Raw genomic sequence first — 21,601 nt, forward strand, 5'->3', positions numbered from 1 at the left:
GCAGAAGCCCTAGTTAAAAAGCAGGCAAGTACTTTTTCCTCATACCTCATTGATTTCTGTTGGAGCAAACAGATGAGTTTATACATAAATATCTATATATGCTTTTTTTTTAATGAAAAGTGCTGGAATTCACTAAAAAAGGTTAAAATTGAAGTGAGTAATCTTCAGTGCATAATGCAATTGTTAATTTTAGCTCCTTGCGTAGGAGCTGTTATGCCTTGAACAGCCGGCTCTAGCCTTCATTAGAGAAGCAGGAGGCAGTTTTAAGACAGGTGGAGCTGGATCAAGCTGTGAAAGTGATTTGCTTGAAGCTGGTCATTAGTGTTAGGAATCTGGTCCTACCTATTGCATCCTTACCTTGTGCCATGATCGTTACCCTTGTTGTTATTTACTTCTCGTCTTTTTCCAGGTTGACTATGATCCGTCAAACTCTCTGAAGGACCAGCATGGAGATTGGCACTCTGAACTGTTAATGGGGACATGGGACTTACGTTGTCATTTATCATTTGCGTGGACTTAACCAGCGACGAGCAACAGAAGACGCTAGAAAGACAGTGGGAATTATAGCAGTTTTTCAGGTAAATTATTTTGTTAGTGCACCTGATAAACTCTAAGTGTAATTGTTTTTGTGAGCACCATGCAAGCATGTAGCTGAGATGCAGGGTAATATGCCAGTGAATAACTTCTGCATGCATGTGCATTTCTTGATGAAAATCCTTAACAAATTAAGGGTTATTTATCAAAGCAGTTTCAGGTCTTGCCATTCATCATCGTTTGAATTTTTAGCAAAGCGGTTAGAGTTTCATTTGTAACGGCAGAATAGCCAATACAATGCGACTTCCTGGGGAAGGTGATGGAGGAAAGAGACCAACCCAAACTTTCACTTGGCTTATGGTGAGCTAATTGGTGACCTTCATATTCCAGCCGGTTTATTTATGAACTGTGTAGTTTCATTTCTTGTGAAATCCGCAATCCTTCTTGGATGGGAAGATTATACAGGAAATGTTTTATTATTTTATTTGCTTACATTGTCAAAATAAAACAAAAAATTGGAAGAAGTAATTTTTTAAAACTCAGTATGTCTTGGTTTTTCACTTAAAAGATAGCTTAAAAAGAAATGAAGGTGAGTGATACCAGGTCTGCTGAATGTTAGTTACAAGCTGTAAAAAGAAACATGGCAAAGTGTGGATTTGCTTAATAGCCATTGTTTCATTGTTGAGAAGTTCCAAGGTATTGCAGAAGACCCTTTCTGAAATAAATCCCTTTCTCAACCGCAGTTGTTTTTCCTGAAGATGCTTCTTAAGGCAAATGGATGGGGAAAGAAAAGTTAAATTATTCATGAGCCTCATTTAACAATTGATCAGTGGGGGAGGCTTGAAGAGGAGGAAGCTGGGGGGAGAGAGAGAAAGGGAGAGAAAATAATAATAGGCTTTAACTTTGAAAAGCCTTTTAAAGCTTCTGTACAACAACCCATTGTGAGCTGAGGGTAAATGCAGTTCAGTTAAGATATCTTCATTAGAAATACCTGCCAAGAACTTCCTGTAGGATTTTCATAGTGCTGGAGAGTGACATGGGGTTTGGGAAGAGGCTTATGATTTTAATAGTGGAGCTGTCAGTTTGATGCCTGAAAATGCTGACCCGGAGAGCTTTATTGCCAAATTTAGATTTCATAGTTATATGGAATTATTGCCTCTTCAAATATATATATATATATATATATATAAATATTATATATATATTTTAAGTTCGTAGTACCATGGATTTCTGCTATATACAAAAACCATGGTCGAGTGCTATAAACAGTGTTGTTGCTGATGCTTGGTTTTTATTTCTGTTTGTTTGGCTTTTTTGTTTTTTAAAACAAAAAAGGAGAAAAAAAATCTAGAGGAAGGGAGCACTGAGATGCCAGAGACCTGGAAGTCTGAATGAATCCTTCCTGCCTGGTGTTGCTGGGCTCTGTAGTGGAGAGTCCCTCACCGTCCCTGCCTGCACTGCTGCTCTTCTGGGGCTGAGCTGAGAGAGTTAGGGTTGGAAAATCGCAGCACCTTGCCTTAAATCTGCTCACCATCAGGACTGTGTAGATTGGAGCTCTGCTTGTTTGATGACACAATTCTGCTGTTACCAAATATTGTCAATTCAGTACATCTCTTCAGCTGGGGCATACACAGTTTCCCCCTCCTGAGCTGCGCATTTTGGTTGTTTATCAAAGGAGATGAAATTACTTACTTGGAAATTAAAAAAATAATATATTTTTATATATATATATATATATATATATAAAAAAATTCACCCCCAATGTTTTTGTGTGTGTGTTTGTGTCGTGATATCTTGACCTTTCAGGTCACCAAATCTTGTTATTTTCATTTCTGTCTGGAAGAATGTCTGAGCAAGGTAAATTGAATGAGGAGACGGCAGAAGAAACTGCAAAAGAGCAGGAGTCTGCTCTCTCTGAAGCAAACCCGGACAACTGTATTCTCAGTAAATCTGAAAGCTCAGAAGTAGAGGAGAAGGAAGAGAAGCTGAGCGATGCCAAGACAGAGCTCCAGGTAAGAAAGGAACAGTGACCGGGCACGTTAAATAGCAATGTGTTACCATTGCCTTTCCATTCCTGTGATTGTTTTCATTGTCTACACTTCCCCTATTATTTCTCTCATAATTTTGAGACTCTATCTATTTTTTCTTTTTTTTTTTTTTTTAATTTTATTTATCCTTCTTTTATTTTTGGTCCTTTTATCTCCCTATAAAATAAATGCTGTTATTTGTTACACCTTTCAAGTTCTTCCGGCTGCTGTCCATGCTATTAATTTTTCTGAGAAGTTAAATCCTAGATGTCTGTGTTAAAGTTTGGTGAAATATTTGACTGTTTTCCCTCTTTGGGGATTTAGAAAACTACCTTGATCTAATGAATTTACAGGTAATACTAATGAATAATTCCTTAATGTGTGGTTTGGTTTGTAGGTGTTACTGCCAACAAAAAGTTGTAATGCAAAGCCTAAGAAGGTAATTTGATAAGAAGACTATCCGATGAGGGGGTTTTAATCCTTTTTGCTCAAACGAAAATAAAAATAAAGGGGGAGACTACAATTTAAGAGGAATTTGGAGAGGGGGAGCATTTACTTAAGTATGCCTTTTCTTACATTTTTATTATATGCAAAATTACAGAACACTGTGCACTGTTTTTGTTGTTTATACCTGTTCTTAAAATGAATAAAATGAACAGAGATGATTCTTGGTTTTCCCTGCTTTCCAGACTGGGTTTGGGGAAGTTGTTTTGCAGTCAACAACTGATTAAAATTTCATTTTAGGAGTCATTTAATCTCTTTGTTTATTGGTAATGCTCTTGCCATGTAGAGTTTCCACTGAAGTGATAACTGCTTCTCTTTTTTGCTGTACCCAGAAACGAGGTGCAAATCAGAACCAGCAGAAAAAGAGATCCAAGGTGAGGGTCTGTCTTGTTTTGGAGTTGCGTGTCATGGTAGGATGATGAGTTTCAATCAACTGTCTGCGATTGAAATTATGGCCTTTTGTCACTTATGTGGTGGTTGTTCTTTTTGTTTGTTTATGTATTATTCTCCCCCCCTTACTCTATAGTCTTGTTGCACAAAGGCAGGGGAGTTCTTGTAGGTGAAACATGTCAGGCTCCCCTTCCCTTATCCATCATACTTCTATGCTGCTGGGCTCCCTGTGTGCTCATGTTAGATAGCATGTGTGCACCACTGGGGAAGGAAAAAGCTTGTTCCTTTTGCTTTAGTAATTAATGTTTTTGTTTGAATTTAATTTTAGTGAACTAATCTTGACATAAGCAGAGACTGACTAGGTCCCTAAGGGAGCCGGTAGGCAAAGGAGCCTCTAGGAACAACAACAAAACCCACAAAAAACAACCCCCTCAAAAAAACAAACAAACCCCCCCCAAACAAACAAACTAAACAAAAAAATCCACCACACAGCAACCACCCACAAAATATTATTTTAATTTTCTAAGTACAGATCCATAAAACTTGCTCATCTATTGTCTGTGTTCCTTTGATATAACACTACTAGAACAAGGTGGGTGCTGAAGGGGAAAACAACACAAAACAAACAAACAAACCCAAGCCTAAATGACAGAAGGAACCTTTGAGTTTAACTTTATGTTAAATTACCTTCAGTATTGGATTATCTATTCTTTACTGTTATGATCTTTGCTGGAAATGAGTGAACTGTAGCAGAAATGATTAAAGGCAAAAAGAAACCTAGCACCTCCCCTGTGTGGCAAATGGCTCATTGCTTAGAATCTTTTCTGTCCCCATCAAAAGCAGATACAATTTTTTTGGCTGGGTGGGTAGTTGTTATTTGGCATATTTAGGGGCAGCTGATGTGTGCAGCTTATGTGACTTGGGGTCAGTAGTAGTGTTCTCTGTTTTGTTTTCTCTCTCTTATTCAGTCAGGAGCTAAAGGAAAACTTGTCCGGAGTCTTGCTGTGTGTGAAGAGACATCCCCTCGCCCAGGAGCAGAAAATCTTCATGATAATCAGGTATGCTTGCAATCATTGCTGTTAGCTGCATGGTTGCCTTCTATGTTCAACTTGCATGATTATGTTATTTAATTGGGCATTTAACGATGTCTTTCTTGGGGGAAAAATTACATCCAGCAATGAAAACATTTTTATGAAGTTATCTGGTTTAGCGTGAACTTTATTTTTGAAATATTAATTTTGTACTATATCACAGGGTGTTGTTTGCTTTTTTTTCCAGACCCCCTGAAAATTTCAGCAAATGGAAAAGAATTCAAAAGAATTCAGATTTTAAAATTAAAAAAAAATATAGTAACAATCAAAAAGAATATTAATATGTTCTTTTCTCTAAGGCGATCTCTTTCGAGGCTGCACCAGATACAGTTACGAATATGCTCTGGTTTCTGGTTCCTCTGAGACTCCAGTTCATATCAGTGTCCCCCTTCACATAAAATTCGCAGGTCCTTTGCTTTCTGAAATATCTTGATAGAGCCAAGGATGCCTCCTACTGAGTGGCATTTGTTTTTTAAACTCTTGGTGTGGATTTTTCCGGTATTGAAAAGCGTGTATTTGCGTTTATCTGTACTGGTAGTGTTGTAGTCCCAGCAGCTGGTAAGAGTTCTGCCCCCTGCACATCTGACCTTGGACAATAACACTTTTTGGAAACTAACTTCAAAAAACATGCCAAAAAGCAGAAGTAAAAGCCTCAAATACTCTTCTTTGCTTGCCTGGTAAGAGCAAGGCTTAAAAAAACCCAAACCAAACAAAACAGCATGCCCAAAATATCATGAGTACTGCCTATAATTTACAAGATGTGCAAATGAGATCAGCCATCAAGAGAGCTTCAGCAAGTGACTTCTTATAAGCTTAGCACAAAAAAAATCACATTAAGTGTACTTTCTCACCATTTCCTCTATTGACTTGAAACAAAACAAATCCAGCTCTCCTCTTAGCTCACAAGCATGGAGAGATTTTTCTCTTTTTAAATTTTTTCCGAAAAACCAAAACCCAGGTTGTTTAGCAGGGGGGTATCTACATGTTCTACTGCTCTACGATGATGCTTATGCAGTAGATGAGCGGGTTATTTTATCAGTTGTTCTGTTGTAGGTATACGCTTTCTGCTTAACCTGCGTTACTCAAGATGTGTTACTCTTGTTCTGCTTTCATTTGTATTTTCTATTGTTTAATGGAGAATGAAAAGGAGAATAATATGAAAAGATTGTATTAAGCATCGCATGGTAGTTTATAATGTACTGCACAAGACCTGTATGAAACATCAGAGAGACTGGCAGGTTTTTGAGGTAAAATCCCTGCCTGGTTTGCACCCCGATGCCAGGCAGAGGAGAGGTTCCTGTTACGCGCAGCCTCTGGTCTTAACTGGCTTTGACCAGCTGTGGCAAAGATTTATGGGAGACAAAAGGCCTCCTTGGACCCCAACATCCATTTCCTAAAGACACAATTGGCTTGGTGTATTTAATGAGACAGGAATAGCACTTTTACTGTTGCTGACTTTTTACTAATGAATTTGGCTCAGCTTTGCCATGGAAAAGCTGGACCTGCAGGCTCCTCCTTGGACTGGCTGAAGGATACAGGAAGTTTTATGCTAACCGAATTGCTTTGCTTCACTTTAGAGGAGAAAAAGCTTATTTTCAAGTATGGATTTTTAAAAAAATATTATTTTATCTTAATGGTTTACAAAGCACAGGGAATTAATTACCAGAGAATGTACGGTACATTACCAGAACTACTGAGTTTGGATTGTACTGCAGACTTGATGTTTGTATTTATATCTGAATACTTGCCTTCATTTTCCTGTATAGGAAAAAAAACTTGTTTACCTGTATTACTTGATCTTGAACGCTTACTTGATGGTTCACTATGTCCTTACTTAAAAGGAATGTTGCCTTTAATGTTATACTAGTGACCAAGAAGTGTATTATTGCAATTTGAACAGTTATTTTGTTGTTCACTTTACCTTCCCTGTATCAATGTATTTATTAACATTGTATTTTATTATTGAGAAAAATCAATAAAAATCTAAGAAAATATACAGTAGCTTGCTTTCCCGACTCTACAGCCCTTTTGTGTGTTTATTCAGTGCAAATATATAAGTATTATGTTATATGTAAGACAGTATCTACTGTATGTTCATATGTGTGCTTATGTGTAAAGTCTGTCGTTTTCCTTTTCATAAGTGCATTTTACCAACCACTGCAGAGGGTTAGGATTAATGTCCTGGGAATAGCATGGCCAGTTACATTTTTCTCCTGTTTTGAAAAGTTAGCGGCACAGTCACTCTGCTCGAGGCAGTGCAGGGAATCTCAGTTATCCCTCGGGGTCTTTTGATAGTGGTTGATCCAAAGTTTGTTGTTTGAATGAGAAAATGAACTGCCCTTGGAAGTGGAAGAAAGCAGGCAGAACACTAGTTCTCTAAGTACAACTGAGCAGGTTAGCAAACATTTTTCTCTCTATCCTTACCTCAAATGACCAGGAGTTCCCGCTCTTTCCCTCTGTATGCTTAGTTTTTCACCAATAGTGGCAGCCAAATCTACCAGAAGTAGGGGATAAGGATGGTAGTTCAGGTTAAATTTTGGCTCTAGGGCTTTGTTTCTCTTCTATAGTGCTTTTCATCTCAAGTCTTTTGTGCCACATTTGAACCTCACAAAAAGTCGATAATGATTAAACTGAGGAATGGCCCAATTTCTGTCTTACTGTGGCATGTTTATGCTGATACCTCGTTCTGTTAGGATCTTGTCTTACATGTGTTGTGGTGGCTGATTTGTAGTTCTTTAAAAAAATCAAAAACATAAAATATAACTCTGGAAAGCAACTTTTGAAATTATAATGGTCTGGTTGCTTTAAAAGGAAAAAAAAAGAAACCCCTGACTTTTTTTTTTTTTTTAATTCATCTTTTGGTATGCTAGTATTCTCTGAAAAATTGTAAAGGAAGGGAATTTGCTAGCCTTCAAGAAACTCTGATTTCTCCAGTATGGGTGAATTTGGTTTTCATTAACATTATGCCAAAAAAAATTATCATGCATGCAGGACTCTATTAAGAAAACTGCATTACCAGGGAGTTTCATGAAGCTTAACTCAAATGTGTGTTTTTATGCTACTTAAGCCTACACTGGTATTTTGGCCATTTTTTTCTTCAAAAAAATATGAACATAGAAGTATGCTTCGTTCAATTTTGTCCAACCAGATTGATATTTCTTCAAATATATAAATTATACCATGGTAACTTCAAAATAAAACAATTTGTATTTTGTTAAAACAAAGCCAAAATAAAGTGATCTTGTAAGCCAGGAAATAGCAAGTTCTTTAGAGCAAATTGGAAAACACAAACCAGCTTAAATTCTCAGTTTAATTAAGTTTTTAAAGCTGAAGCATGCTTTCAAAGGGGTTCATGGTCTGTGAAATGCTGCGTTTTTAAGGATAATACCTGTGGTGCCTTGGCGAAATTCACTTACCACAACTTGTTTGAAAACTGCAGTGCACATTTCACCCCTTTTGCTAAAGGCATGTTTGCATATGTCTTTAGATACAAAGTACCTGATAAATTAGTAAGCACTCTTATATACAACTGAGTTTAGAATTTGCTCAGTCTTCTACTGTCAGAGCCTGAAAGCTCAGTCTAGCTGATACTGTGCTTACATGTGCAAAATAGTTCGTATAAGCCTACAGGATTTTTTAGGGAGGGGAGAGAAGTTATATTTTCTAGACATTTATCCATTGATGGTCATTTAACATGTACTGATTAAATTAGAGAATTGCTTAAGAAAGCCAATATAAAATTTATTTCACTGGTCTAATAAGCCTTAAGTGAGAATTACTGAATTGTAGAATAATATAGTAACTTTAATATAGGTAGACTAAAAGTTTATAGGATTAAAATATTAGGAAAGAAATCCACTTACTGCTAGAATTTGGCCTCTAAAATGTCATTATACTCCTGGAAAAACCATTTTTCAAATAGGAAAGAAATGTATCTGGCTTCAGCTTTTCTAGCTACACGTAGTTTAATGCAAATCTCTGCAGGTTGGAAGCCATGGGAAGCCTACTGAATCTGGCCCTGAATTTATCTCTCTTTTTTCCCAACAGGAGTCAATCCAACTACAGCTTTCAAGTTTTCCTAGCTTGCAAGAAGAAGATAAATCTAATAAAGATGACTCCGAGAAAGAAAAAGAGAAGGATAAAAATAAAGATAAAAACAGTGAAAAAAAGATCAGAATGTTATCAAAAGGTGAACTTAAAAATATTAAAATTGTTATTGTTATAAAAATGATAGTGTTTTTATAAGCATGCATATCTTTGTGTATAATTAAACAGAAGTGTTTTCATATATTGAGAAAATTCAGAACCTGAAATGCATATTCACGAGAGCGTTTTTTGTTACAAACATTGGGCTTTGAAAATGAAGAAACCTTCCAAACCGAGGTTTGGTATTGCAGGGTGTTAGTTTTCTTTAATGTAAAGTAAGTCTTCTGAATACTTTACCGTGTTGGTGTAAACACATATATATGTAAATATATGTGTGATTATAAAATAAGTGTAAGACTCTAGTATGCTTTTTTTCTCTGGATTGATAAATATATTGGCATGTCATTTGTGCAATGTTGGAGAGTTCTCATGGAGAATTTCTCTTAAATGCTGTAAGGAAGTCCATCCGTGACATTTAGCTTGCATTGCAATCCACTTTATCACCTACTAAGCATTCTTCAGAAAAGATTTTGTATCTAAATTTGGTATTAAAAAAAAAAAAAATCTTATCTATGGTACAAAGTTGCATTGTAATCTCTTAAAAATAATAATTGCCTACCTGGGGTGTGGATCCGCAGCTGGTGTGAATTGTCAGTTGACTTCAATGGAGCTCTCACAGTTCACGCCAGCTTGGGGATCTGTGTGTACTTTTGAGTCAGGCGATATAGCAATGCTGAAAAATTAATTCTGACTTCTGTCACGCATCCCTGTTACCTGCCCACTCTCAGGCGTCACTAGATTTCAGTCTGTTCATGCAAATAGAATTCCCACTGGCACGATGCTTCATTTCCCATGTGTACGGCATATATTAAGTGATGCAAAGAGACATTGATGAATAAAACCTTTTTTTTTTTTAATTAAAAAAAAATTATTTAGTAGTCTAAAGGAAGAACTTGGCAGAGTCTTGAGTGGCATTTAAGTGATTTTTCAAATGACAAGCACTTTCTGTCAGTGTCTAGTTTTGATGCCACGTTCTCAGTAGAACAGTACAGAGCAATCAAGAAAATCCACCCAATGTGTCTGAGTGTGGGTCTTTCTTGGCTGAACTCCAAATGAACATTTTCTTTCGGAGCATATGCTTTTGGATTGTTATTGGAAAAATGGATTTTGATTTATAGCATAGGTTAATCGTAACTATTGAAATGAAATAAATGAGTGCAGGGGTGTTTGTTTTTATTTTTCAGATTGCAGTCAAGAGTATACAGACTCAACAGGCATAGATTTGCATGAGTTTCTCATTAATACATTAAAGAATAACCCCAGGTAGGTATTTTCTGCATTAGGGCTGACACTCCTGAAATTATAGCTGGTAATCATCAAGTTCCATAACTGTATACTAAGTTTTATTAGTTCTGGAGATGGTTATGAGGGAAAATGTAAGGGAGGTAGGCTGTTAACTAAGCAAAAAGCTATAAAAAAACATCAGCTTCTCCCCTCTTCAGTCACCCATTGCTTAATTTCACTTTCAATGACATCTGGTCTTTGTCCTTACCTTCTTTGCATAAAGCTCTACATGATTTTAGCAGTAATATAACTACTGCAGTTGGAGACTTGTGTATGAATATAAAGTAGCTTTCTTTTGGCAGTGCTGTACACAATTAAAATCCTGTGCACAATGCCAAATTCTGCTCTCGGTATTCCCATAGTTTTCATTTGGAGCAGCAAACTCATCTCGTCATTAAATTTGCCGCTAAATGTCCAAGGAAGGATCTGTAATGTTTTTATGTGTTGTGATTTTCAATGTTCGTTTTAATTGAATCTGTTAAATAGGTACCACATAATTCTGCAGTTATAGGAGAACTAGGAATAATTGGGTACCTAACAGCTTGCATAACCTCTTGTATAGATGACGGAAGGTCCCTGAATTGCTTTATCTGCACAAAATGAGAAAGTTCAAGAGAAATAAGGAGTGATGGACTCTCTCAGGCTTAGAAATAAATGTATATGGGGGAATATGCTGGGAGAACTTTTGAATGTTTTTGGCATGAGAGCGGTGGGGAAAAGGAACATCTGAGACCTGCTGTGGCTTTGCCTCCTGGCAGCCATAATTCAAAGGGGTTGTTCTCCATTGTGCTCTCTCTAACTAGATTAGATGTGCCCAGTCTTCTCTCTTGCAGATCAATGCCTCGTGGAAGATCTGTCTCAGACAAAATGTTGAAAATTTCTGTGTTAGCAGCTCTCCTTATGAAAGAGTTAGGTTAGCTGGAATTTTCGTTTTCCTTCAAAAAAGTGTGAAAAAGGACCAAAGCTTTCCATAGCAGTCAGGGTCTTTCTATGCAAGGTGTTGATCACAACCAGGTGTGGCTGGAAGCCCTCTCAGATCATACTTGAGCTCAAGAAAGAGCTAAATCTGCAGTCTTGTCCAAATGCACCAGGGCAAAGCAAATTTAATTTTTAATCAAGGTGGCTGACAATAGTTGCAAAATTGCTTTAAAAACAATTAGATATTCATTTATTCATCTGAAATGTCTGTTTGTAGTTCATGCTACAAATCCTTGTGTTTCTTTTTGACAGGGACAGAATGATACTCTTGAAAATGGAACAGGAAATCATTGATTTTATTAGTGACAACAAGTAAGTCAAGTTCCCTGCTTGGTTATTAAGTCACGTGTGTGTGTAGCAACACGAGCTGTGTGAGGGATAAGCTCATATGGACCACAGTGTTCTTGAGTGCTGTTACTGACACGCTGCAAGATCAGGCTTTTATTTCCTAACATATAGTGGTACTGCTTAAAATACAGTAGATGTAAACAAACAAAAACCTTTCGCTTTTTGCTATGTCAGAATTTTTCAGTGGCTTCCACTGGCTCATCTCATTAGGTGCAAAAGTAAAGCTTTCGGTGCAGAGGACAGTGAAATATTGTACCTCGTGGGTTTCCCTGGGTGCTATGCTATTCTAATGTATTGGAAAATAAAACTGAACTTGGATGGAGGGATTCTTGCTACTACATGCTCTTGATAATAAAACTTTAAAATAATAGAGTTAAAATAGGTGCAGAAGAAGTAGTTATGCTGATGGGAAATACATGCTTTGTCAGAAAGAGAGAAAAAAGGAATATTTACCAACCCAGATCCTTCCAGCATTGCCCGACATCTGACCTTTGGGAAAAAACCAGAAGGCTGTTGTCAGTGTCTCAGCAAATCTGCAGAATTGTTTGTGTGTGGGGCTGGAGGCGAATTCTTTCCAAAATATGGAATACTCAGTCAATGCCATGAAGTGTGAGCTTTGTTTGTTCCAACATAGTGCATAGAAATATGCGTATGAGAACCTCAAAATAGAATTGCTTTCTCTTGTCTGCCCTTTTGTAGCAGACATTTATATGTAAATGCACGAAAGAGAAGTTTTCAGTTAGATTGCTGTCCACTGAATTATCAAATGTATTGCTATTTTCATTTAATTATAGCTCAGAGGGAAATGTAATTATCGGTGTGATTTGTTTTCTTTTTTCCAGTAATCACTATAAAAAGTTCCCTCAGATGTCCTCCTATCAGAGGATGTTAGTGCACAGAGTGGCAGCTTACTTTGGAATGGATCACAATGTGGATCAGACTGGAAAATCTGTAATTATCAACAAGACCAGCAATACAAGAATGTAAGTAGCAACACCGTTGTGTTTTCCCTTGTTCCCTTTCACAAGAGCTGGTTTGTACCATAACTGTGTGGTGTAATTTCTTTTTTTTTTTTGTTAGCAAGGGTGAGTGTTGTTTATCCCTTTCCAGGGTGGGAGGGGAGGACAGGGCTAGCATTGTGAGGTTATTTAAGGGATATGAAGATGCACAAGGAGAAATCAGCCTAATTTGTGTCTTGCAAGAAATTTAACACAGTAGTTTGGAATGTTTCTTTCCCTGAATCCTTGATGCCACCACTTTACTACAGAAATGGACTCCTTGCTTTATATGTCACCTGATACCATGTGGCTGTACTCCTAAATAACCCCAACAACATATTTGGAAGATTGTCTCTTCCTTGTTCTGGCTCTCCCTGCTTCAAAAGGCATTTTCTGCCCAACCTGGTTATTTAGGATTTAGTTCCCGTCCACCACCTGCCACCATTCATTCCCTTTTCCTCCTCTTTTCATCTCCTGGTTCCCCTTTTTTTCTCTTCAAATCTCATCATTTGACCACAGAGTTTTTGTGGGATATAAATTCCTTCTGATGGTTCAAATGCATTGCAAAATTCTTGGCAGGTTAAACTTATGCTGGCATGCTCTATACTCTCCTCTGTGAACCTGTGTAAATCTAGCAAAAGCTCAGTATCAAGTTCCCTGGCTAATTCAGCAAAGATGCAGTCATGTGTCCTTGCCTGATCAACATCACTTGTTCTCTTGAGTGCCACGTGTGTATTAACCATCATGGAACCATAGCCTTCTTCTCCCTCTTTACCTATCAGCTACATAATGAAGGGGAAGTAATTACAACTGGGTAATGAAGTTTTGGTATCTGGTATTGGAACAGGGAAGCCACATTTGAAAATTGTGTACTTCCTGTATTCAATTAGTGTGAGAAATAAAAACACTTATTTCATTTGCATATCCAGCAGTTAGATGACTTACTTAGATGCAGTCGCAAAGGGTCTTTTTTCTTTTTTAATGTTATTATCTTCTTTAGAAAGCTAGAGGAACTACCTGCAAGATCAAAACGTGAGCCAAACACATTGACGTTTGTTGTTTCACTGAGCCCTGACTATCCTCTGTGTGTGTGACATAAATTTAAGATCATGGACAAACTATTTTAGATCCTTTTCGTGGGCTATCCCTGAGATACTCAGTCATCTGTAAAATAACATTTGGACATTAATTTTTAAAGGTTTGAAGAAAGCGTGCACTGACCATCTGATTGTCAGAAGTCAAGAAAACTACAGTAGCTCAATAGTTAAAATTAATACTGAGGCTGCTAAGGCTTAGCCTCAGGGTCTGGTCATACCTGCCCCTGTACAAGGACTATGTTTGGATATGAATAAGAAAAAATTGGGTATGCAGCAAACCAGTGTTCATTGTTGAGCTGTAAATGAGTAAAAAAAAATAGTCTCAAACAAAAGACAGTCAATCATATTTGAATGCTTTTTAGGCAGTCCTTGATCTTTACAGTTTTCCCTTTTCTGTTCCCGTCTGTGTCATCTCTGTGGTGCACCAACTGCTACAGATTTTTCCTCACAGCATTGCTTTCTCCTGGTTGACTTGATAATGTGATAATATCACATTAATATCAGATAATACCTCGCTCAGTTGTGTCTATGCATCACAGAGATGTGTAGCACTGGAAACACTGTTGGAAATGCTTGCACAACACTTCTGGAGAGGACACTGAAGTCTTGTTCAACAGTCAAAACTATCTGAGTGCTCTGGTGAAACTGTGGCTTCTTGTGTGGTGCCAGGCATGAACTGGCAACCTTGTGGGCAAGCTCAGCGGGCAGGATGTTGCAGGGGTATAATGAATCGAATGACCCTTTCAGCTGTGACCTTGCAGCTGAAGGTGAGGCATGGAGCCAGACAATTGAGTTCTGACAGTGTTTCTCTGTAGATCTTCTAGAAATAAAAACAGGGCTTTGCCCCACTGTTGACTGAGTACAGCTGTTCTGTAAGCACCACACAAACTGCAGATTTTTTTGCCTTCTGCAGTGATTTGGTGATAGGTAACTGGATTATATGAAGCTTGTATTGCATCATGGTGCTGCCAGTTTGTTATTTACTTTATTTTGATACTGCTGCAAAATAAGTCTTTGTAGAAGTAGCTCTTTCTTTTCATAACTGGAGGAGATGGCATAGTTTGTGGTTGTTTGTTTTTTTTTTTTTAAATGTCGCTGGCTCTGACAGAAAATAGGTTGTTATTATCCAGCTTGAATAAGGGCTGATGAGATTTTATTATCCACAGCAAATATTGTGTAAGTTCCACATCTGAAAGCATCCAATGTGATTTCATGTGTTCCGCATTTCAGTGCTCTCAGAGGAGACAGTTTTGTGTGGTTCAGAATCAACACCAAGTACTGGGAGTGTGTTGACTCTATTAATTACTACTTGGGCAGTATCCAGAATACTGGAGAATCTAGAGAGCAGCTGAAACACTGTTCAACGTGGTTATGCTGTAAGCCCGAGCCTTGATAATTTCATGAGAATTTATGGAGAGGCCCCGTAGGCGGATATTCTGAAGTTTCGCATTTTGACAGTAAATTATCTCTTCACGGCATATGGTTTCCAAAGTACTTTAGCTGCATACTGTGGAGGGAGAAGAATAGTCTTGCATACTCAAGAATTCATAAATTCTGCACTAGCTGTGACTTGTGTGTGTGTGCCTGTTTAGGAAGAGCATATGACTTTGCGGAGTCACCAGGTGGGCTTTGAATAAGCACTGTGTGGCTTATTTCTCTGGCTGAGTGAAGGTTTGTGTCACATCTCTGCACACACTTGCAGATGACGAGTTGTTCCCTGGCTCCAGGCAGTGGGGTGCATTTGTCCTGTTCAGCAGAGATCTCTCGTTCTGGCTGCCCACAGGTGCTTGGAGGCACAGTTGTCACGGGAGTTAATGGCTTTGAGATTAATGGACTGGTGCGGAAAATCTGGTAACAGTGCTACTTGTAGAGATGCTGCGACAACACTCCCTTAGAGGTGGTGCAGTAAGGAGTAGGGTCTGTCAAACGGGTGACTAGGATATGAAAGGAGTGTGGGGGGGTAATTTAATTTCTTTTATCAGTTGGCCATCTTAGGGCAACATCTGTTTCCTTCTGTGCACCTGTGCCTTTAAAAAAATACCTGCTTTTTGAGGGCTTGGAATCTGAGAAAGTGCTTATTGAAGAGGTTGCAGGTGGAAGGGGGGCTTGTGGCTTGTTTGGCCAACCATGCTGCTTTATAGAGAGGGAAAGACAATGGTAAAAATGCACTCAGAGTCTCATGTCTCTGGGATTGCAGTCCTGGAGCTTTAGTAAACTCTTGGTGAAGTCTCTCTTAAAACTATAGTCAGACCACAATGACAATTCTGCAATCTGAAGACTATTTCTGATGAGGAGCTTAGTCTAAGATGCCTTTTTTTTGTTGTTTTTAATTTTATTGGAATGTGAACAAGTCATTCTGGTTTTGAAGCTTTTTTATGAAATTAAATGAAATTTTAAACCACAGAGAAGTGACCTCAGCTACCCAAGTGTTTGTTAACCTTCATAAAGTTAAGTCTCCACTCTAGCTCTCATTACAGAACAGTGGATTTTAAAAACAAGTTCTTTTTCCATATAATTTTTGAAATTAAGACTAGGTTAAAAAAGGAGAACAACTTCAAAAAAATAAATATTATTTTTCATGGTCTCATATCTTACAAAGTCCTGCCTGACGAAATTGTCCAACTTTTAAAAATCTTGTTCTCAGCAGTATATATGAGAAAAGTAAATCAGGAAACGAAGGAGGGGTTTTTGTTGTTTTGTTTTTGTAGTCAAAGAGTTCAAATACTACTTAAAAAGAGAAGTCTACTTTGTTCAGTATGGAACTGCTCTTGTATCACCATTGTGGTGTATATTTGTCTGTCATCTGTGTCTGCCTGTCATCTATCTAAAGATATACTGAAATGTGTAGGGAACTTAAGACAGTGAAATATGATATAAACAGAAGTTTGGAATTGAGGCAATATGTTAGGGCATCCCAAGTTGGAGGAAAAAAAAAAGTTTATGTACCACCTTCTATTCTTCATAGTTCCTATCAAACATCTGGAAGTACTTCTGAGCTTTTTGCACATTTACTCTTATAAATTCAGTCAGATTCATTCATTTGATTATCTGCAGATAGGTGGGAGAAATGTAGGGGAAGTGTGTTTGATGTGCTTGGTAAATGAAAAGGGTTTTCATTTGGTTGAGATCATCACCCATGTGAAAAGTATGTCTGTACTACAACCCACACAAGCATTCATGTACGTTTTTATATAAGCGTGAGTGGCAGGGCTCATCAGAATTGAGAAGGTAGAGTGCTTAGAATGGTTGTATTTAGACATTTTCATACATTCTGAGGGTGTAACATATCTATTATGAACTTCATACTAATACTCATATTCAGTTATGACTAATATTTTTTTCAAGAGCATCATGAGTTATGATTCTTGTAATATTTACTTTTCTTCTTACTCTGTTAGTATGTAAATGTTAATGTATTACTGGCCCAGCTGGAAGGTTTTTAGTGCCTTTGAGACGCATCAGAAACCTTGGGCAATACTGAGATGTTTTGTGTGTTACAGGAATTCCTTGTAATCAGGGACTGAATTGTATCAGCAGGAGGAGACATCATGTATAGTATGTATGTTAAATAACCTACAAGACCTTCATAGTTATGACATACAATCTGTGTTATTCTGTCTCCTCTGTGTAAGAGTGGTTTGAATCACAAACAGAGAAGAAAAGTTCTCATTAGGTTTTTGTTGTGTATATAGTGAGTGATCTTGTTGTAGTTAACTTCTATGCTAGTAGAGGTGTGATGTGCCAATTTCACTATCTTAAGAATCTGAACTTTGGTACAGCATCCTACAGACATGTCAGTAAAATAGCATTCACCGAACATTGGCAATTTCAATGAGGAATAGTTTATAGATTTTTTTTTTTTTTTCTCTAGGCTGAAGTGCCAAGAGCACTTCCTTGAGATGCCAAGTACTTTTGAAGCTTTCAAAAAAGTATACCTTTCCCCTTGGCTGAATAATGTATTCAGTGTAAATGACTTTAATTTCTTTAAGCAGTTGTTTGAGGATGGGAAAAATGGGACATTTTCCACATGCAATCGGAAACAACTCTTTTTTAGTTAGGAATATGGTGGTAGTTACAACTGTGTACCTGAACGCATTTATCTTATATTTTGGAAAATCTCAGTCAAAGCAATTAAATGTTTTCCAGAGAGTTTGAAACACAGTTTTGGTTCCCCATGTCCCCCCCCCCCCCGCCTCCCCCCCTGCCGCATTGTACTATGGAATAGTTAGTTATCCAGCAGATAGTTTGATGTATGCTATCTGCATTTAAGCACCTTACGCATTCCTTGATTTTCATATATGTACGCAGAGTAATGATCTCATGAGTGTAGAATCACTTCTATGAGCCATATAATGGAGGAAAACAGATGTGAACACCACTATTTCTGTGAGCTTTTTTTGTTTGTTTTATTTTGTTTTTTCCTTGGATAATTTCCTTGCATTAATTTTTTTGTTGTTCAAGAGACTATGGAGCCCATTCCTATTTCCTGTTGTCGTTACCTCTTTCCCGTCTCCACTACAGAATAGTTGTTCCTTGACTAAAAGGAATAAGAAGAAACTTTCCCTCTGGTTTACAATTGCTATTGCCCAATCAGTATAGCAGGGTCATATGTTACAAATACATAAAGAAATATAAGGGTAATAATCCTATGCAACTAAAATGGAAAAGAACTATATAACCGAGAAGTAACACTTGTTGTCTGAGACATTTTGTTCCAGTGTAAGATAAATTAATACATCATGCAACTAAGAAATCACTAAGAACATAATAAAGCAATTATGTATAATAATAACTATGAGCTTATGTATCTACATAGTAACGTAGCTTTGAAGTAACAAATTATATTGGTTTTAATGGATTTAATTTATTTTAAAAAAAATATACAAAAGAACCCCTGTTCATTTCAATCTGGTATTAAATTAGGAACATGAGTCGAAAAAAAACCAAAACTTGTTTTGGTGCAGCAGTAATTGTGTCCAGGATTCAAGAGGCCAGTGTCCCCATAGTCATTGTTGTGATGCTTTGGTTTTAGCCTTTAGCTCCTTCCTGGCCTTTTCTGGTGCGGTCAGAGCTGCAGCCCAGCGCTGGGTGGTACATCCCTGCGTGCCGAGCAGGGGGAGGCTTACACATCCAAGAGGAACGGGGAACTTCACAAAAAAATACTTCAGAAAAGCATTTAAGGGCGATTAGACATTTCACATGGAGGTTCAGGAAATGTCTGCCTCCAGCAGTGGCCTGCATCTCCTCATGTGCTGCATTGCCTCGGCTTTTTGACGCAGAAGAAAGCCACCTGATGTGGAGGAATTGACTTTCTTTTATCCGTTTGCATGGTGATCGGCGAAGTAATTCAGGGTGTGCATTACTGGTAGGAATTTTAGCAATATCTTAATATTATGGTACAGACACTTGTTTCAGACATAAAGTTGCCCCTGTTCCACTAAATGCATTACGTGAGGTTGTGCATATTCGCAATTTGACTGCTTGATGCTCATCTGGAAGAGACTGAGCTTTTTTCTCCCAGTTGTTGTCTTTTTTTAATGTTTGTTGTCTTTAATGATACTTAAACTAGGACAGCCTTTTTTTTTCTGAGCAAGCTTTCTGTTGTTTTACTCACATACCTGTTTCACGTGAAAGACACAAAAGAAAGAAAGAAAAAACCCAACAACTTTGTACACTTGAAGTTGAGCTGAATTTGAGCCTAAAATATTGGCTTCATTCTTGCTTTGATCAGTGTAAGCCATATGCTGGACCCGTGGAAATGACTTAGTCTGTAAATGAGATGTTAGGGTTAATGAACCAGTTCTAATAGCTCCAATATTAAATTTTCTTCTAATGTAATTTATCAGAACTAAATTATGTCTAATTAAGGTGGACATATACTTTACTGCTGTTCTATACTGTAATGAAATATCAGTTAAGCATTAATCAGAAGACATCTATGGTATTTCTCTTTTTCTATTTTTTAAAAATCCTTAAAATCACAGCATTTAATAATATAGGTTTTGATAAACCTAGAAGGTTATCATCACCTGCTCTCTGTGGGGAGATGGGAGGTTACCCAAGAAAAGAGCTGTAGCAGGAAAGTGCCTGTTAATCAAGCTACTGTTTGGTCGTTTATGCTTTCAAATCACTGGAAGCAGATCTGGAACCTGAAATGGCACCTATACTTTCCTCAGAGGTAACTTTACGTCAGTAATAGGTGAAATAATGTCTTTAAATCTGGGCATTTCAAAAATGACGTGCTGACAGATGAGCAAGTGAGTTTTCGAGGTGGTCCAAATTTGTTTTAGTAATTGCCTTTTACTGTTCTGTTGCCTTCCTTGTCTTTAATGTGGCATGATCACTAGAAATGGAAAAAAGTATTGTGACTTTTGAGAAGTCTTTTTCTTTGTAAGCAAAGTCAGTTGTTTCTGCTTGCTGTTTCCAAGGTAGCCTCTGACAAGTTATTAAAAACAGACACTCTTCTTCAGACCAATGATTGTTCAGTGGATGAATTCTGATCCACAAGTCTTCCTGCTGGAGACAAGTAAAATGTCCATGGCCTGAAGTAGAAGTAAACACAAGAATTTGCTATGGTATTGATTTGTATGTGTGGGGCATTTTAAGAGGACTGACAGTTTCTTTATTAGCTGGTTGGCTTTTGGGGAAGTATCTTGCCTTCCTTGGTACTCTTCAAATCTTGAATTTGCTTCCTTTTTCTCTCTTCCTTGTTAATTTTTGAACTTCGAAGATGGAAAAATGTAATTTTAAATAGATCATATCAGTTATGCAACACTGTAATTTTCAGCCACTTACAGAGTATGCCACATCCTTAAAATCAAATATTCATGAATTCTGTAATAAACTATGCTACCACTTACAAACCTCTACTAGCTGGAAATAAATTGGTGCTGTGCAAGTTGTTCAGTCTTGATAGACACCCTGAAAATCAAGAACTAAATCCAGTCCAGGAGAGTGGGAGAAGGAGGTTCCTCGAGACTGAGAGAAGGCTTTGCAGTTCAGCCCCATGTAGCAGAAGAGCTGCCCTTGTCCTGCCAGCACCTCCTGTAAGTTTAGAGCTAGGTTCTCATGTTCTGGCTCCAAAATACTGGGCCAAATATTGAAGCCTGTACTCAGATGGACTCTCAGGGAGACAAGATGTATTATGGTTTTGCGTCCATAGACTTAAACAGGAGGACTTTGTGGAATTAAGCTTTGGGAGGGCCTGTGAACATCATGAGATGTGCTATGATACCTCAACATTAGATCAGGTTCTTTACATACCATATATTCTGAAAGCCTTCAGTATCTGGCGCTCTGTGTGGTCCACACACAGAGTGACTTGGCATGGAAGAGATTCGGTGTACGTTTACTCTATCCATCTTGCATCCTTCAGCTTTGCTCTCATTTTCTTCGTGAGAAATGCTACTGGTGCCAGCTCCACTGAAATTGTGCTGCTGGGGTACTGGGACTGAGCATCTTGAAGGGGTGGGTGAGAGTGACAGAATTAACCACATTCTTTCTCGACAAAAAACCCAGGGGGGCGTAGCTTCCATGTAGCATTATCAGCTCTTCCTTTCAGTCCTGCCAGAGTTATCTGCAACCCTAATTAGAGGAGTTGAATGCCCATCAAAATAACTTGAGACGTTTCACATCCTTGTTGTTTAGTAATGAATACAGAACATGTTTAGAATCCAGATGCTGCTCTGAGAAAAATAGTAAAGAATATAGTCTTCAACCAGGAAAGGTGTAGCATTTGGTATCTGAGGGCTTTTCCCTGACTCCGTGCTGCAGAGTAGGCAGCATCTTGAAGGAATTGTCTTGTACAGGGTTTATTTTTTTTTTCCATGGCTTTCAGTGTGCTTTTATCATCATAGCAGAAGGTTTTAGTGACTCATACTATAAAAGCAGCAATCTGTTAATGAGGCATTTACCTTCAAATACTTGAAATGCCATCTTGAGTGGTTTTAAGTAGTCAGTTGTGATAATATAACTGCACTGTACTTTAACAATTATCTGTATTTAAATTTCCACTCTGACATTTTGAAACTGTGTTTTAGCATCCATCAGCCCCTAAATACCCAAAATCCATTTGAAGGCTGTAATTCTTGGCCCCCATTCTTGAAAAGCATTGTTCTGGGAGAATTTAATAAAATAATTTAACC

General features: G+C 37.7%; 1 protein-coding gene across 21 annotated transcripts in view; it reads left to right on the plus strand.

Annotated features, from left to right (window-relative positions):
* The window catches only part of ARPP21 (cAMP regulated phosphoprotein 21), a 198,780-nt gene that overhangs the window by 94,426 nt on the left and 82,753 nt on the right, over nt 1-21,601 (plus strand). For 19 of the 21 annotated variants that reach the window (XM_065829991.2, XM_065829992.2, XM_065829986.2 and 16 more), the window contains 9 exons: nt 410-578; nt 2,341-2,546; nt 2,959-3,000; nt 3,398-3,439; nt 4,424-4,513; nt 8,594-8,735; nt 9,937-10,015; nt 11,267-11,326; nt 12,205-12,345. In XM_065829991.2, coding sequence (XP_065686063.1) covers nt 2,379-2,546; nt 2,959-3,000; nt 3,398-3,439; nt 4,424-4,513; nt 8,594-8,735; nt 9,937-10,015; nt 11,267-11,326; nt 12,205-12,345 — 764 coding nt within the window. In that variant the 5' untranslated portion in view covers nt 410-578; nt 2,341-2,378. The remainder of the gene's footprint in view (nt 1-409; nt 579-2,340; nt 2,547-2,958; nt 3,001-3,397; nt 3,440-4,423; nt 4,514-8,593; nt 8,736-9,936; nt 10,016-11,266; nt 11,327-12,204; nt 12,346-21,601) is intronic. The other 2 variants (XM_065830001.2, XM_065830003.2) reach the window with 2 other exon arrangements.

This window comes from Patagioenas fasciata, chromosome 2 (genome assembly GCF_037038585.1).
Source record: "Patagioenas fasciata isolate bPatFas1 chromosome 2, bPatFas1.hap1, whole genome shotgun sequence".
NCBI lineage: Eukaryota > Metazoa > Chordata > Aves > Columbiformes > Columbidae > Patagioenas > Patagioenas fasciata.